Source organism: Diospyros lotus, chromosome 6 (genome assembly GCF_014633365.1).
Source record: "Diospyros lotus cultivar Yz01 chromosome 6, ASM1463336v1, whole genome shotgun sequence".
NCBI classification, from domain to species: Eukaryota; Viridiplantae; Streptophyta; class Magnoliopsida; order Ericales; family Ebenaceae; genus Diospyros; species Diospyros lotus.
In genome coordinates, this window is record NC_068343.1 from 7,025,760 (window position 1) to 7,044,642 (window position 18,883).

Consider the following 18,883-nt stretch of genomic DNA (forward strand, 5'->3'; position numbering starts at 1 on the left):
TAGCTACGGATTCTAATAATGTCAGATGCTTAAAACGAGAAGAACAAAGTTGGCTCATTCAAATGTTCTTACTTCTTGTCAAATTTTAATCTCTGTTCAGGCCCACGTAAGCAGCAAGCCGGGAACATGTTCTGTCTGTTGGTCAAGTGATTCTCTAAGGTGGATTAATAGAAGTTGTAATCGATAGAGAGATGTAAGGTAAAATTATTGCAAGATTTGTCTGTATTTCGCTAGTTTACTTTTATTATAGATATTGTACGTTATTCCTTTCTAGGCTTCTTTAAAATGAAACGATAAATGTATTTGTCCTTGTTTGCGCACCTCTCAAAGTAATTGTATCGCTGTTGGAAGGTTTCCCATATATGTCATGTCAAATATAGTAATTTTACTTGTTTTTTCATGTTCTCTTGTCGATTGACAGTCTTAATTCATCCTGTGGACCAGTTTTGGTTATATTTACCGTTTAAGATAGATCATTACCGACAAATTAAACATTTCAGCTTGATTTTCCTGAACAAAGCTCATTATGTCGGTCATTAAAGTAATTAGAGTTGGCTCCATCTGCCCTCTGAGAGATGGGGAATGTGGTTTACATAATTGTTTCTATTAGTATTTAGTGGAAATTAGGCAGAACGCCTAACAACTAATCAAGAGGGCAATTAATTGTTTCTATTAAATAATTAAGTTTTTTTAATTGGTACATGCAGTAGTAGATCAACTTAAAACTGTAAAGAGGGAAGAACAGAACTTAATCATTTAGTACACACGGAAACACTATTGATGATGAGCTTGAAAATCTCGATATTGGCACTGGGAAACACGCACGGGCAGAGCCATTAAGTGGGTTGGGATCTCGTGAATATTAACCAACTTTCCCGTGTGTAGTTCCGGGCAGCATTTGACTCCCGCTTCCCTTTGGATCATTCTTTTCCGCTCTTACGTCGGACCCACAACCACAGCCTCTGCACATTTTGACCTTTCAATTGCGTCCGTTGCGGAGATAAAAGTGATTGTAATAAATATTTTAATTTTTTTTTTTTTTCGTTTCTCTGCCTCGGACCACAGAATAATAATAGCAGTTATAGTTATAGTAAAATGGTGGTTAGTCTTGAGGTATTTTTTATATTTTTAACCAAAAAAAAAAAAAATCTTCTTTTTTTGTATTTTAGAGTGCCTTAGTCTAAAACTAAAAATAATTAAAGTAATTTTAAAATATTAATAACTAATTACTCCTATTCTGTTAATAACTAACTATTTTTTATCGTGGTGTCTTAGAGGGAACTCAAGTATTTTAATACAAGGTGTTTTCTTTAGTCTATTTGAGATTAACTAAAAATAAAAATGGGAATCCCGTGGCACTAGAGAAACAACAGCTTCAGCATAAGATAAAATGGCATTGTGTGGAGATAAGAAGAAACAATCACACGCACGGGCGTGCTTCCTAGTTTTTAATCTGAACAATAAATTTCACAACAAAATAATAATTGGACCTAAAAGGATTGTATATCGGTCGATTCCTTGCGTGCGCCACAAAGCAGCCGCCAACTTATTTTGTAATTGTAAATTTATAATGTTCTTAGAAACAATTAATTTCAGAGGATTTCTCACAGGCAAGTAAAAGAAAAACAACAGAACAATGGCTTTTTTTTTTTTTTTTACTTTTACTTTCACCAGGAGGGACCCACAGTCACGGTCGACAGTGCATGCATATATGCATTGCAACACCCACCCAGCGTCTAACTAACTAACTAAATAAAGCAAGAAGCAAGAAAGAATTATAATTGCTCCGCAATCGCAGCCGCTCAAGGTGACGTGTTGACGGTTGGTTGGCCAGCCGATTGCACCACAACATTTCCAGCTGTAGTAAAGACCAGACCTGCGAAAGCAACAAAGACGCCAGCAACCAAGCATAATAACGAGACTTGGGGTGCTACGCGGCACACTGGCTCTCCATAAGCATCCCAACCCGAGGACCCACATTACGTGTGGTCACATGGAACCGGACCCCACGTTCCAGACTGTTTCTAACGCCGTATTAAATTGATCATATTTCGTATTTGATTTTTGCACTGCATAATAATAATAGGCCTTATCAAATCCTCTTTGATGTCTCCACTCCACTCCACCGCCTGATCATCTTCCTTCCACCTTTCTTTTTCTTTGTTTATTTGTGAATAATGAATTTACATACATATTATACATTGCTCCATCGCTTACTTATAGTCAGCTAGTCTCTCTCTGCCACTGTCGCCGTCTCCATCTCTCTCTCTCTCTAGATCTCTTGATTCTCTCTCTACAACTCATGGAGCGGTGGCCTACGGTTGGATTTGTGTTTTTGTGCATTGTCGTGGTCGGCCTCGCCGCTGAGTCCCCGGCTTCCGGCGCCCAGCAAAACTCCAGCCTGCTGCGGTCGCCACTCCTGCTTCATCTCCTGCTACTGCGACGGCACCTACTACAAAGCCGAAGTCTCCGGCTCCTCCTACAGCCGCTGCTGTTTCACCGGCTAAGTCTCCAGCAGCGGAATCACCGAAGGTGGCTTCAGTTCCACCTCCGGCAGCATCTTCCGTTCCACCGGCTGCGCCATCTCCGAAGGCGGCTGCTGTTCCACCAGCTACCGCACCATCGGTTCCGGAGCCTGTGTCGGAACCGCCGGCGAGCTCGCCACCTGCTGCAGTGCCAGTCAGCTCTCCCTCCCTCGCCTCCGCTTGAGAAATCTCCTGCTTCAGCGCCAGCGACTCCACCAGCTGTTACAGCTACACCTCCGGCTCCAGTTTCTTCTCCTCCGGCGGCTGTTCCATCCCCGGCTCCAAGCAAGAAGAAGAAGAAGAAGAAGTCCAAGAAGCACAATGCACCTTCGCCAGCGCCGTCTGCCGAGGTTCTCGGCCCTCCCGCGCCACCAGGCGAAGCCCCTGTTCCGAGTCAGGATTCCACCTCCCCTGCACCATCTCTAGCAGCAGATGATCAGGTACGTATCATACCTTCGCTTTGGTTTTTATTGATATCCTAATTTGGACTAACGTGCACCGGGCCGCAAATGCGCATCCCGATCTGCAATCGTCTTGAGTTTCTCGTGTTTCGGGAGATTCACAGTATTTGCTCCACGCGCCATGGGCAAGTGAGCTGAGAGGCAAGCGTTCACCGACACCGACAACAATAATCGATAGGGATACTGGGTGCACGTGACCTGAATCGGTGCCCCACGTGCTTAGAAAATCTGTGGCCTTTTTTTTTTTTTTTTTTTTAATCTCTTCTGGTGAACAGACACACGAAGCAGCGACTAACCACAATAATATGGGGATCATGAATTAGAGACAAAAAAAAAAAATAATAAAGAAATAACATTGTGCAGAATCCGAGGCAAGACAGACAATATAATTAATATGGGAGGCAATGAACATGGATCCGGTGATCATATTCATAGCACAGCATCCTGTGTTCTGATTTCTGATTTATTTATTGTAGTGTTGGATCTTACGGAGCATTAACATCTCTTTTGGATTTTTTTTCTTACTTCTATGGTTATAGCATTAGCATCTCTCTCTGTTGGATTATAAAATCTTCTATTGAATCCGAATGCAGAGTGGAGCGGGGAAATTGAAGTGCTTGAAGATGCTGGTCGGAAGCTTGGTACTGGGATGGGCTGCCTTCGGTTGGCTCTTCTAGAGATGTCTCAGTTTCCCACTCATCTTTGTGTTTTTTGATTAGTATATTTGTCTTGTCGCCCTGTTCAATTAATCGTTACGTTTCTGTGTATTACCTTCTTCTATTCATTGACTTGAATCACGCGAAATTTCCTACAATTTACCATTTTGGCGCTTTTTTTTTTTTTTTTTGGTGTTAGCTTGGTAACTTGTCCGCACACTTACATATACAGAAAGAAATTCATGTATAAGCTCATCCTAGAAAAATATTTAAATTTTACGAGGCCCATGGTAAACTTTTTACCCTAAATTAACCCCCTTTCTGTAAAATGACAATGTCCAGTCTTCTTTGGGAAAATATCACCCGCATTTCAAGCTTTTAAGGAAAGAATCTTTTCTATTGCCAGTTGCCGGTTGCCTGTTGCCAGCACAAGTCATTCTACTATTTTGAAAGGAAAGTCAGGGAACCCACGATATTGTTTCTTCAGGGAAATCCTTCGATACTAGCTAGGTCTTATTCCTATTGCTCCACCTTTTGCCCTGATTAGCATATTTTTGTTCCCACCCCTTTTCTGAAAGTAGATCCCATTTGCTCCTTTTGCTTTGATTACCATTTTTTTGTTCTCTTCTCTCCTGTCTTAGAATTAGATCCCACGTCCTCCTTTTTCCTTTTAGAATTAGCATTTGGTTTGCACGTGTCTTGTTTGTGGCTGTCTCATTCTCAGTCTCAGTGCAAGAACATCCCCCCCCCCCCCCCCCCCGGCCTGGCCTCTGCTAAGTTACACATTCCGATTGGGATTTGGGACCACTACCTCGGCACGGCATTTCTCACTGCGACTCATTTTCTCCTTTCCTGTTTTTGTCAGCTACACTCACAAGACACCAATCCTTACTTATGGACCATGGTCTCTAGTCAGGCCGCTCCACCCAAGGAGCCTCGCCTCAAGCCCGGCCACCAACCAGCTGCCTGCTCGGTTGCTATTGGTGATTTTTTTGCGTAGCTAATGCGCCTACCTCAAAGATACTTAGTTGCCATTTGCCAGCCTTTAGAATTAAGACGATTTTTGTTGTTAAATTACTCAAATCAGAATCAAGGTCCCATAATTAGCAAAAAAGAATCAAGGTCCGGTCCAATAGGTATCAATTTTGGAAGTTGAATAATTTATCACTTCATTTAACAGTAGTTAAATACTTAAGATGGTAATTATGGCTTTAGATTAGTCTTTCTTATTCAAAAAGAAACAATGCACCATCTCTTGATAGCAGCACCTTAATACCCTGTTATTTAGGATAGGCATCAAGCTAAACTGTTTTCCAACACGTCAAGTATTTATCTTTCAAATGTAGCATTTGATTTGTATTTGATTACCGCACATTATATATTGTTAATTTATATTAGTATTGGGCCAAGTCAAAATTAATTAGTATAATTGTATAGAAGAGTCAAGTCAACTAAAACACCCCACGACGTGACTCGTGAGGCTTGTGAAATCTCAATTTTTTTATTTATTTATTTATTTTTTTTGTTTGGAACGAGCACTAACTTATTGTGAAAGTATTATTGTGTTCCATTTAACAAATTTTAATTTTTCTTTAATTGAATAAAGTTAGTCTCAATTGACTTCATTGGAGTATAGGGATACTTATTTAACTTATAGTCTCAAAAATAAAATAAAATAAAATATTTTTTTAATAACTTATAGTCCCAATGAGTTAATGGATGTAAGGAGGCTAAGTAATATAAGAATAATTTTTTAAGGGTAAATTATAAAAAGTTAATTTTTACTTTATGTTAAATTTAAACTCAACTTCTAATTTTATTAATTTAGCATTTAATTTTTGTTTTCTTTTCAATTATGAATTATTTTAGATCTCTTTTTTAAGTGTTGTGGTTAATTAATGATGTGGAAGATTGTGGCAGAGTTAGAGTTATTCTATTTCTCTCATATATTTATGTATACTTAATTGTTATTCATTTTTTAGGGCTTTTTAAAGTTGTAATTGAATTGAGTTAAGTTGAGCTCAACTCTTCAATTTCTAAGCTCGAGCTTGAACACATGCTAGCAAGCCCGAGCTTGAATCAGCTCAAGCTTGCCAAAACTTATTTAATTTAATTATATTATTATAATAATTTAAAATTTAATAATTTTATGTTAAATAATATATTTAAAAAATTATAAATAAATATATTAATGTATTTATAATCGAGTTTATTCACAAGTTATTTGTAAACTTCTAATTGAGCATATTTATGAGTCTTTAATTGAACATGTTTATAAGTTTTAACATTCAAGTTTGACTCATTTACAAATTGATTTTCAAAGTTAGGCTCTACTTCAATTCATTTGTCTTAATGAACAAACTCTAACTATCTTTTGTCAAACCAAATACCGAACTACTTTCAAATAACTTAGCTTATTTGCGACCCTATGATTTTTGTATGAGAATTTTATTGAATTTTTGAGATTTTTATTTCGAGCAATAAATGACGACTAATCGGGAGAGTGATAAGTCTATAGAATGCCTCCTGAATGCAATCTAAGTTGAAGCCTACTTACTAATCTTCGAAACTAATGTTTTGAAAGTCTGAACAAATGATCCTAAAAGATATGAATACTCTCTCTTCTGTCGACTTCAATCTCTATAAATAAAGTTTGCCTCTTCAGTCTCTAGATATGTAAGAACTTTTACACAAGTTATTTGAATAATTTTTTACTTTTCAACTGAAATCAACTTAAGTATTGAAAGACTTGTGCGAGAGATATCACGTACCCTTAATCATTTTATATCTTGTAATCTCCCAAGAACCTACATTATCCCAAAGATCGAAGAGTTTCTTGTAGGTATAAATTTATTGTTGTATTTCAAATACAATATCACTAAAATTTGACTAATATATCAATTCTACATTTAAAATTTTAATTTTATATTAGTTCTACAATATTATTAAAACTTTAATAATAATTAATTTTTTAATATATTATATTTTTTTATTTTTCAACATTCCCATTTTATACACAATTAAGGTATGAGAATAAAATTAAATAATTGATATTTGCTAATTAATACCTCAGCAAATATCAATTATTTAATTTTTAACAATATTATAAAATTGATACAAAATTAAAGTTGAAATATAAAAATAATAAATCTTAAAACTTATTATAAAATTGATACAAGGATCAAATTTTGATAATAATTTTCGTAATTACCCTTTTTAAAAAACACGGAGATATATAATAATTTCACTAAATATCAATATATTTATATATATAAATTCCATATTATTGACTATTTATTATCTGTTTTATTTATATAAAATACGAATATTCATAACCGCCAGAGAAGTTCTGTATTATAAGATCATATTCACGTGGGACCCTCTGGTCCCGAGGCAATCTTATCTATAATATTGGGAAAGTTAATAAGCACATGTCTTAAACAGAGAGATAGAGAGAGAGAGAGAGAGAGAAAGAGAGAGGCCTAGAGGCGGTCCACTGGCGACTAGATAGATGATGGGATGGAGTGTGGGACTGGTGGATGATGGAAACGATAGGTGCGACGTCACTTTCTGCCAGCTGCTGCCCCTGCTCTGCTCTGCCCTGCGTAGTCCTATTTATTCATCCGTACGCTTTTATTAATTTTTCATTTTCTGGTTATTGTTGTGTAAGTAATAATCTATCTGGGACATGCTCACTCAAGCCGCTTATACGCTCTCACGCTCTTATCTCTTCAATTATCAAACCCGGTTATCAAGCATCTCTCCTTCCTTCCCAACTGACGTTATTACTACGTTCACTCACCGTCACCGCAACAGCAAACGCCACCGTTGAGACCGCATCTGAAGCAAAGCAGCCATGTCTCTGGGTGTCTCCACCTTAGAAGCCAGGTTTCCGTCTTCTCTCTGTAGCTTGTTCTTATCTTCTCTTTGCTGTCTTTTCCTTCCGCTAGGGATTTAATTGAATCTTGCCAGGACTTTGTTGCTTCGTTCGTTTATATATGCTGGTTTGTAGAGATTCCGAGGTCAGGTTTTGAAAATTTTCGAGATCGCGGTTTCTCATTTTCCGGCGGCGAGTCCGCGACGGTTACGGAAATTTGACATTTCCCTCGGTTTAGTGTACTAGTTACGGGAAACTGTTTTGAGCTGCTGCTTGGGGAGATGAGGATGATTATTTCATTGTCTATTTTGGAGAAACGGTCTGGGAATTATAGATCCGTGAGTTTTTGTTTTTAGAGAGAGTTTTTGTCTTTCTTCTCCTATGAACGTGATCCAACAAGTTCCTACTTGAGTTCGTGAATGCAGTTTCTTATCCAGCCTATAGGATCATATGTTTTTAAGAAATTGGGAAATAAGAACAGAGAAGAAAAGGTATCAATTGTAAGAAAGCTCCTTCATTCCATTTGAAGATTCATCCTTTTACAGTTTTGGATAGGTGACGTTTTTCTCTCTTTCGTGAAATAGACGACATCCTTCTTGCACTTTAGTATTTTTAAGAGAGAGAAGGCGTAACATCACAGTTTTTGGTTACTTGTTAATTGCATCATTTTCCCTCAATTTTACTCTAGTCCACATGCTTTGTTAAAATACATTCATCTTAGTTGTTGGTACTCCCTATGATGCAGTTATTACTTCTTGATGTGATCAACTCAATCTCTTTTCTTGTTCCCAATAATTTTTGTTGTTCTAGCATCACTTATATGTGGACCACTGCCAAGTTATTGAATCTGTGAATTGTTTATTCATGAACAACTAAGGACAATAACTGTTGATAGCACGGGTGATTTTAATAGCTTAGTGCTTTCTATCTATTCTATATTCGGTAGTGATTGAGATAATACTGTGGTCTGTACCCTATGCAATCATTCTTACTGTGCAATTCATATTAATTCTGGTGGTAGGTACCTTGATTCGTGCAAGAGGCATGAGGCAATTCCAAATTCCAGAGTTTTATCGTGGTTTTATGAGGTCATCCTTTATTTTCCTTTTTCTCACTCAGATTGCATTGGAAGAGAAAAAGATATATGATTAATTTAGTTTCTATGCTTCAATTTTTTTCCATTATTTTCCTGTTTCTACTCTCCTTTTCTTTTTTTCTTTTTCTTTTTTTTTTTCATTTCTATGCCCATTAGGACAGGAATAAAGAGAAGTGCTCTTTAAGATAAAGACTAAAGTCGTTTATGAATCAAATAATTTTAAATTTGGAAATCACGTGATCTGAAAAGATCAAATTAGAAAGATATCCAAGAGTTTCATATAAAGTGTTGGGAAATTTCATGAAATTCAGATGAAATCCTTGCCTCTTGTTTGCAATTTTTAGCACAAAGTAACATTTAAAAGAGTGGGACAATAAAAAAATGTAATATTACATATGGTTAAACCCACAAATAATACTACTACAATATGAAGATTGTCATATAATTGATTCAGATTTCAGAACCAGGACTTCAAGGACATGGATTTCTTCCAACAGCCTACCAAAAATATATATAATTCCACAGACCAAAGAGTGGAAAAATACTAAGATACTAAGCTGCTTTACATGTGTATAACTTTGGCTCTTTAGTAAAATACCCTGTGAGTTATGATAACTATATCCATCCAAGATTAATTCAGTAAAAATAAAAATAAAGTACAAGATTAATATCTGCCGTGACCTTCACACTTTAGGTAAGTGGATCTGCTGTGATCATGCTGTGACCACAACATTACCACACCAACTTCTTCATCTATTTTTTTTCTCATGTACGTGGTGTCTTGAGCCAAGTCACTTGAGTGCAGGCAAGACTCAAGACTGATTCTTCTCATATAGTCAGACTAGTCCCCCACCTGAGAGTGCATGTATTCACTTGCACACATGCTCAGCTTTTCTTCCATTTGACCAATCAGATTCCTTACTTGGGCTTATTTCTACTACTATTCTAACTTATATACGATCTTTTGAAGCCACCAAAGATGTTTCCATGTCAGCATAGGTTCAAGAGCTGGCTCCCCCAATGCAATCATGGAAGTGCTTAACCTACATATGATTTTGGTTGGAGATCATGGGGTTTTGTTTCTTGGGGGCTTGAATTGAGGGTTAATCAAGGTGACTTGTCCTATCCATGTGCGGGATTTTCATGCTGAACCATGAAAAAGACCGAGGGCATGAGTCCTACCTGTTTTTACAAGGAGAATATGCCCAACCATATTCAGAGCTGCTATATTGCCTCTAAGAATTTTAATCCCACTGCTAGTACTGATTGCTACTTCCAATTTATTGCCTGTAGCAGAGTAAACTGGTGAGCTAAATAGCATAAGCCTCCTATAAGTGGGAGATATCCACAAAGCATGTAGGATGTCATTCTCTCCATGCCTAGCAGCTCTGCTTTGCATCCATGGACCTCCACTGTCCCCTCTGTTCTCACATAGCCATCTCAATGACCACCATGCTACCAAAAAAGCTTCCCCCAATCAACCCAACCACCTTTTTTCCCATATTCGATTTCTATCATGTGTGGGTACTATGTGAAGCCCATTGTTGATATTTTTTCCTTTCCATTTTCTTCCTTCTTCATAAAATACCAACAAGTGGTATCAGAGTGTTTTTTTTTAGGGATCTGTGAGTTGAGAGAAACAAAAAAAACCATATTCACAAACACTCAAATTCAAGCCAACAATCTGCAAAGATGGAAGCAGAATCAAGTCACGGAATGCCGGCAACACCGATATTTGGTGGCGACAACTATCAAGTATGAGTTATTAAAATGATAGTTCATCTCAAGGCACTAGATCTTTGGGAAGCAGTTGAGGAAGATTACGTAGTCGCTGATTTGCCAGCCAATCCAACTGTGAACCAAATAAAGATTCACAAGGAGAGGAAGACAAGGAAGGCTAAAGCCATGGCCTACTTGTATGCTGCAGTTTCTCCCAATATTTTCACAAAAATCATGAACTTGTCTTCAGCAAAAGCCATTTGGGATCATCTCAAAGAAGAATACCAAGGCAATGAACGAGTGAAGAATATGCAAGTGTTAAACTTGATTAGAGAGTTTGAAATGCAAAAAATGAAGGAGTTAGAAACTGTGAAGGAGTACACTGACATGTTGCTTAGCCTTGCTAACAAAATGAGGTTGTTAGGTAAGGATTTTCCTGATCAATGAATCATTAAAAAAATACTTGTTACACTTCCAAAGAGGTATGGAGTCACTATCTCTTCTCTAGAAAATGCAAAAGATCTGTCAAGCATTTCCTTGGCAGAGTTACTTAATGCTTTACAGGCTCAAGAACAAAGAAGGCTTGTGAGAATAGGAGGAGCCATCGAAGGAGCTTTCCAGGCACAAACAAGGCCCATTGGTGAAAAAAAGGTTTGGAATCACAACAAGAAACTTGCAAATGCTGGAAACAACAATAGTGGAAATTATCCACCTTGCCCTTACTGCTAAAAAACCAATCATCCACAATACAAGTGTTGGTGGAGGCCCGATGTAAAGTGCAACAAATGTGGTCAATTAGGTCACATCACAATTGTGTGCAGATCACAACAAGAAGAAGGAGAAGCTAGAGCTGCTGCTGACCAACATGAGGAGGAGGAGTTATTTTAACTCTACTCAAAAAAACCATATCCATGCCTATGCCCAAAAAATGCCTATACCCAAAAAAAATGCCTATGCCCAAAAAATGCCTATACCCAAAAAAAATGCCTATGCCCCAAAACCCATAACCATACCTATGCCTCATAACTATAAAATCATAAAATGCCCATATGCTACAAGACATGCCAAAATTAAAATTCTTTGCATTTGCAGCTTCAAAGTCAAGGAGGAGTGTTGAATTTTGACTTAGTAACTGCTGATGTGGTTTGAAGAAGTCAAAATAAATTAGGATTATCCATAACCAATAAATTAGCAAATATCTGATATTATTTGTTAGTTGTTTTGGCTGGATATTATGCCATATTATTCTCCTCTTTATGCTCATTTCAATTTACATTTTAGTTGTATAAATTGAAGTTTACGATTGAATAAAATATACGACTTTCGCTTTGATATTTTTTCCTTTCCATTTTCTTCCTTCTTCATAAAACATAAAGAGGAGAATAATATAGCATAATATCTAGCCAAAACAACTAACAAATAATATCAGATATTTGCTAATTTATTGGATGGATAATCCTAATTTATTTTGACTTCTTCAAACCACATCAGCAACTATTAAGTCAAAATTCAACACCCATTCTTTAAAAGTTTTAAATCTAACGCACTTCTTATTTATTTGTTTATCTGTTGAGTTGATCAAATGATAGCATTATATGTATCTTTCTCAAATATTTGAAAAGTTAAAAGAGAAATGGCTTGTAGTTTGTGCTAAACAGATCTGGTGACAGGAGTGACTTCATGCCATGAAATCATGGAGTTGGAAGGTTCTCAATGAACATCTGTTGCTTGAGCAGATTTAACATTCTTGAATCCTTTCCAATACATGACTAGTCAAACTCTTGTATGGTCCTTTCATTGACCTCCTTGTGATTGGACTTCGTCTCTTATTCTGAAAAGGACAAGATAAAAAGAAAAGAAAGCTGGTGTATCATGTAGGATATGATAATATCACATTATCATGGGGGATCACCTTACTGTTATTCATGGTCTGCAAGAGATGGTTTCACTGGAAGCTTCTGGCATGGTTTTAACTGTTTAGAGTGGCTAATTGATTAACTTCAAAATGACGTCAGAGCTGTTCTTTTACAATGAAGTATGATTATCTCTTACCATGTGGTGTTGTTGAAGCCTAGTCTTTGTTGGTTATACTTTATGGCATACTAATGTTTTTCCATTTGGTTACAGAATCCTGTTTTTGACTTTTTTAAAGCTTGATATTTTTATGTCAAAAGTGGCAAAGTTATTGTAACAACTAACTTTTTTCTTTCCCTTTTTGCTCAGGCCAAGATTCAGAAAGCTCTTCACCAGAAACATAACATGGTCATTTTACTGGATTGTTTAAGGGATGCTGATTTCCCAGCACTTGTTGAAGCATGCCTGGCAATTGACTCTTCTGATATTGATGCAGTTGACATAATTCAGAAATCACACTGTATTTTGAACAAAGAAAATGTTTTATCTTTGATGCATACAATCAATTCGAGGCTCCGAATAATTGAGCTCCAGGATATGTCACTTGTGGGTGACTTCTTGCGGTCTGTATCAGTGCCCCTGAGAACATTATCCTTCAAAAAATCTATATGTTCCATTCTAAATTGTGTGATTCCAGTTGAGAGTGAGAATTTTTTATTTTTCTTAATTGAGGAAAAATAATTTTGTAGACCTTTAGATCCTTTCTTTTTAGCACTTGAATGGAGTAGTTGGAACACACAATAGATATCCAGGCTAATTGAGAACAAAGGAACACAAATTATCAGTCCAGGCTAATAGAAAGTGAAAATATGCATTTTTCTAGAAACTCCAAGATCCTTTATGTGAATGATATTAACTCCTTGATCAATTTGCAATCTCTCTAGGGATCCTTACCGGGATAATTTACCTTGCCAAGTTCTGAACCTAAGGTCTTCTGGGATTCAAGAGCTCACTATTATGGGAAAGTTCAAGCGGTTGCACACCCTTAATCTGGACTTTTGCATATCTCTTAGCATTTTACAGAAGGATTGTTTTTCTTGCATGCCAAATTTGATGCGTCTTTCAATGTGTGAAACAAGAGTTGGAAATCTGTGGACAACCAGTGCTTCCTTGTCAAAACTTCCTTCACTGGTGGAACTTCGGTTTCAAAATTGTTCCTATTGTGAAGGCAGCCCTTGCCCTGTGTCATCTGGTGCAGTGACTGATCCAGCCTTAGACAGAAGCAGATCAGGTACCACGGAAAATTTTGTACAAGGCACTACTTTTCTTCTTCTTTTTGTTTTTATACATTTTTATTGTGTAGTATCTTCAATAAATCTTTAAAAGCACATTTATGGCATGGTTCACAATTAAAAAACCATAGAAATTGAGAATAGCACCTTGGCCTTCTAAAGATCCTCTTGCATTCCCACTAGACTATGGAACACATTGATGCACCATTTGTTGCTAATCAGGATATTAGTTTTGAACTTCTATGCATAAAAGAGTCAGAAATCATTTTCTATTTGTAATTTATTTATGGTTAACAAGATCCTAAGTTTGACTAGAGATTCATCAAATCATTTTGTAGTGCATTTTCAGGTCCACTTCAACCAACAAATTTAATGGAGGGCTCATGCAAGAATCTTCCCGTCTTGAATGGAAAGTCAAATTTGCGAACTGAGGTTAAAATGTTGTTTCTCTTGTGAATTTGTAGATTTTTGTAATTTAATATGAATGAATGTCTGCTAACGGTTTTCTAATCCACCAGGCTTCTTTCTGCAAATTGAGTATTCAAGATACAGATCAATCTCCTTTTGCACTTAATTGTGAATTGAGCAATGCCTCTACTATGTTCAAGAAGTATGTTTCACGTCATCCTTCGCCTATCTGCTTTGAGAAACATTATAGAGAATACATGATTGTCTCATTACCGCAGTTGGCCATTTTAGATAATCTACCAATCAGACGGTCAGAAAGAGAAAGTGCCAAGATTACCTTTTCACAGTATTACGAGTTCTTACCATATAGGCGGCAACACAAAGAGAGTGTTGTCAGCATTTTGCACATGCGTGAAACTGGATTGAGTAGAGTTCAGCTCCATAATTCATCAAGGCCAAGGAAACAATTGTCTTATGGAAAAAGTCAACATTTCTACTCCAGGTCTCTTTGTGCTGCCAAACTTGGATGTTCTTCATGGCCACTCTTACATCCAGTGTCCAACATCTTCCATGTTACTAAAGAAGGGGGAAAGATCCTTCGACCTAGGCAGTTCGAGTATCATCCATCTAACTCCAGTCTTATGGTTTTTGGAACTTTGGATGGAGAAATAGTTATTACCAACCATGAGAATGGGCACGTTGTTGGTTATGTCCCACCCCTTAGGGCTATGAGCAGTGTTCTAGGTCTCTGTTGGCTCAAGAAGTATCCATCCAAGGTATGCCATATACGTACAAATTATGTGATTGCAAGTTCAGATTGATTTGGGGTGACCATCTCTGGATGGGGATTCCCAGATTGTTTTTGCAGTTATAGCAGAAACTTACTTCCCCAAAGAATGAATTATCTGTGATAGTTTTGTTTTCTGTAACCATAATATAGTTTTAAAGCCTAGTGGTGGAGAATGTACTTATAGTGCTATGAATTCCTGTTGGATATGTGCCTCAGATCTCAGAATCATAGGCCTAAACTCAAAAGTGATCATCATGCTAGCCATCTTAGATGTCTAATTCCACAGTCTGAGTGTGGTGTTTTGTTGTTGTTGTTGTCGTTTGTTTTCTTTTTTTTTTTTTTTTTTGGGCGGGTGGGGGGGGGGGGGGGGGGGGGAGGGGGGGAGCACATAGTGACATACTACTAATGTAAAACAGAGAAGCTACTGATAGGCAGAGACAGCCACACAAATACCCTTTGGTGGAGCCTTTTGGCAAAAACTATCAGGCATAGTTGAAGGGAAGTCCCATGGTCTCAACATTATTGTGTTTAGTATGCTTAGAGTCAGTTCAATGTGTTCAAACTAGTATTAATGTCTAGTTTTGTTCTGAAGCAACCTGTGTGGTGACGTGTGTTCCTGGGTGATAACTAGCAGAAAATGTCAAATACTTGTCACACACGCTACTTTGTGTGTCTGTGGTTTATATGAAGTTGGCTCTACTTGAAAGTTTAAAGTTGGAATATCCGTTACTTGAATGTGTCCAATACTCTGGCTTATAAAAAGTGGGGTCTACTTGAAAGTTAAAGAGTTTGAATACATTTGTTCTTTCTTTCTTGTAACATATCTTCCTTTTTATGTTAATCTAGTGTCATATATTCCATGGCTTCTGGAGATCATATTACAAACTAATAACAGCAACGATCACAAGTCCTTAATTCCACTTGGTGGGTCAGGCATATGAATTTTAGTTTTCCAAACATCTCTATCCATGGCTATATTTTCTGTAAAGAAATTATTCCGTGGCATGTTTAAATGTTTCCCACCAAGTATTCTGTGTTCCTCTATTTCTTTTGTTAAACTTCTTCCATTCTATCCTTTCTCATAGGTGCATCTATTGTTTGGTTTTCTTCTTACATGTTCAAATCATCTTAATTGCATTTGCTTGGTCTTTTTCTCACATCTCCAACCCATCTTAATTGCATTCTTGTGCATCTTATCTTCAATAGGTTTCAACTTTACTACATGCAATCTTGTTTTCAATTGTATTTTCCAATGGCCACACATTCAACGTAACATCATCACCACCTCAATTATGATCATATTTTGCACATATTGGTATAAGTTCTAAGCTATACAATAAAAATGGTCCTATACTGTTCGGTAGAACTTTCTTTTTAGCTTTACAGAGATTAGGTTTATGGACCAAACTAATAAAAATTTATAACTCTTACTTGTTTTTTTATGCCTTTTGCAACCATGTCCTTGTTTTAGCCAAATCATCTTTTCTCATACCTACATCCATACTTTCATCTATATTTGTATGCAAGTACCTCTTGCGTATGTCTCTGTCTATGTGCTTTGTTGAATTAACAATTGTTTACAGCTATCTACGACATTTAGTATATTGTAACTTTGCAAGTAAAGTTGTGAGATTTACTTCATAGTGGAACTACTAATGTTTATTTATTTTTTTATTTTTTTTTGCACTGAACAATCAGTTCCTTGCTGGTTCAGACAATGGTTCCTTGAGATTATATGACATTAACCGTATTCAACTCAATACTGTGGACGGCTATACTGATCTCAGCAGTGTGACCTATGATGACTTTGAGAAGCTTACATCTGTTCACGTCAATTCAACAGATGATCAATTTCTTACAAGTGGCTACTCAAAAGATGTTGCATTGTATGACATTGGCAGTGGCAGACGCTTGCAGCTATTGACTGATATACATCGAGGATCCATTAATGTTGCTAAATTTTCCCACCATTCCCCTTCAATATTTGTTACTTCATCCTTTGACCATGATATCAAGATGTGGGACCTTCGACAGAAACCTGTAAGACCTTGCTATAAAGTCTCAAGCTCAAGAGAAAATGTCATGGTTTGTTTCTCTCCAGATGACCTGTATCTGCTTGTGTCAGCAGTGGACAATGAGGTATTGCTATTGAAAGTAGATATGTGCTATATTGATCTAGTGTAGAAAAATATGGTTTCAGTTTTTCCGTTTCTAGGTAACTGTATAGAGCAATTGGTAGGCTGATAATGATGGACTAAAAGCATATAATCTGTTGACGGTCAAAATTCTGGTCACATGGGTTTAACATAAATTGGTAATCATTCAATCGATCAAGTGATAAGTGACAAAAACCATTTTTACAAAAAATTTAGTCTACTCTCGCGTTTGACACTGAAGACCTTAAGAGGCAAACGTCTTACACAGCCTTGTAGTTTACTATAAATGATGTTATTTGATGGTACAATTTTTGGTCTAATCTTGAGATGCACCAGGTTAATCAACTTATGGCTGTAGATGGACGACCCAACATGAAGTTTGAGATACCTTCAACTGGAAGTGCCCACAATTATACTCGGTCTTACTACATGAACGGGAGGGACTATATCATCAGTGGAAGTTGTGATGAAACTGTTGTTCGTATTTTCTGTGCTCAAACTGGAAGGCGGCTTAGGGATGTTCCCTTGGAGGTAGATTTGCCACCTAAAGATACCCATCTTTCTTCAGTTTGCAATTCCTTAATTAGTAACTGCCATGGTGAAAATAGTGGGTGCACTTTTTTTCATTACAGGGTATAGGCTCAGGGAGCTCAATGTTTGTGCAATCACTGAGGAGCGATCCTTTTAGGGTGAGTCAACGTTCTTCAAACTTGATGTATTATCATTGTATCCTTTTTAACTAATAACTGTGCAAATGCTGTTAACCCCTGTATTATTGGAGATATATTACCCCTCTATAAACTTTTGCGTATATTATAGGGGAGTCAGAAACCATATCCAAATAGTTAATATCACCTATCACTTTTAAGTCAATTTGAGGAAGTTGGGGTAGAGGGATAATAATTACAAAGCCTTAAATTAATTTATATTCAATTTAATAAGTATGCCCTTTTATTTTGGTTAGCATGATGTGGATGCAAAAAACTTCTAAAACTGCCATTGACCCCTTAATGTTGTGCATATAAATTATTATATTCTCTAACATTTCCTCTCAAAATAAAAAGATGAGAAACAATTAAGTAGTGCCAAAAAAATAATGGGAACTTGGAGATTAATTGTTTTACCAAAGTCCCGTGCTTGCTTGCATTTAAGAACTAAGATTTGCAGTATACAGGGTAGCTAGAATCTCATCCCACAATGTACAGCGTTTATTAGGTCTCCATATAGTTGATATATTTTAATTCTTTCAAAATACTTAGATAATCTAAAAATGAATTTTACATTGTTTTCAATAATTAATAATTTAGGGAAAAATGAATGTCTTATTTATGTGAATGCCATAGATGCAACGTCTTACCAGACTGTAGGAGATTCCTGTTACTCCCCTAAACAAGAAATCCTTGTCCTATGTTCAATAATCTGTTCCTTTTTGGGAGCAATATTATACTAGTATTGAGATTATATCTGAACAAGCACTCTCTTTTTTGTTTCTTTGGGCACCAAAAACCAGCATTTTCAAATGGCTGTCTTGGCGACCTCTCTGCATCACAGCTCAAAGTCTGAAATAATCAAGGTACTTTATATTAATGCTCATAATCCATGCTGTTGATTTTAGAGCTTATTTGCAACAAATATATCAAGAGGTCTTCGTGCAGGTCAATTTGCTAGCTTCCAGTCACGACACAGAAGAACATTCTTATGGCCATCATTCGAGCCTTTCCTCCAATTTTGGAGGTTGATGCATATTCGAAAGTCTCTCTGTATTCATGCAATTATGCATTTATATATGTAATATATGCATGTCCAAATATAATACGAGTTGAGAAGGGTGTGTTTGTCATGTTAAATAACTTCTGTAATTAGTATTCTTCCAGGTACTTGTTGGCTTACCTTTACTGGTTTTCCCATGTCTTGTTCAAGAAGTGTTGCCAATTACCTTTAATAAATGTTAGTGTGGTAATTGATCATACTAGGAATTTGGTTTAGTGTGTTGAATCGCTGGGGTTAATATTCTCGTAGAACAAAAGATGATCTGATTTCTATCACAAA

General features: G+C 36.7%; 3 protein-coding genes across 7 annotated transcripts in view; all 3 read left to right on the forward strand.

Annotated features, from left to right (window-relative positions):
• The window catches only part of LOC127803315 (suppressor of RPS4-RLD 1), a 54,248-nt gene extending 53,848 nt beyond the window's left edge, over positions 1–400 (forward strand). For both annotated transcript variants that reach the window (XM_052339442.1, XM_052339441.1), the window contains one exon: positions 101–400. The gene's annotated coding sequence lies outside the window, so the exon portion shown is untranslated. The remainder of the gene's footprint in view (positions 1–100) is intronic.
• A 1,967-nt stretch (positions 401–2,367) lies between these two features.
• LOC127803088 (lysine-rich arabinogalactan protein 18) lies at positions 2,368–3,687 on the forward strand (the record flags this gene model as incomplete). Its single annotated transcript, XM_052339112.1, is given in 3 exon segments — positions 2,368–2,688; positions 2,690–2,965; positions 3,580–3,687. Coding segments are annotated over 3 exon segments (681 nt in total), but the record flags the coding sequence as incomplete, so codon positions are not given.
• A 3,453-nt stretch (positions 3,688–7,140) lies between these two features.
• On the forward strand, positions 7,141–18,723 carry LOC127804652 (protein DWD HYPERSENSITIVE TO UV-B 1-like). Of its 4 annotated transcripts, none has more exons than XM_052341555.1 (11): positions 7,142–7,530; positions 8,541–8,607; positions 12,558–12,811; positions 13,133–13,479; positions 13,830–13,912; positions 13,999–14,664; positions 16,377–16,817; positions 17,171–17,365; positions 17,443–17,523; positions 18,345–18,407; positions 18,490–18,723. In XM_052341555.1, the coding sequence occupies exons 1-11, from the start codon at positions 7,499–7,501 to the stop codon at positions 18,571–18,573; spliced, it is 2,313 nt and encodes a 770-aa protein (XP_052197515.1). In that variant the 5' UTR covers positions 7,142–7,498; the 3' UTR covers positions 18,574–18,723. The 4 variants fall into 4 exon arrangements, with proteins under 4 accessions (XP_052197518.1, XP_052197515.1, XP_052197514.1 ...); XM_052341554.1 differs by lacking the exon at positions 7,142–7,530 and adding an exon at positions 7,574–8,010; XM_052341556.1 differs by lacking the exon at positions 7,142–7,530 and adding an exon at positions 7,577–8,010 and having other exon boundaries at positions 17,467–17,523.
• The last annotated feature ends 160 nt before the right edge of the window (positions 18,724–18,883 follow it).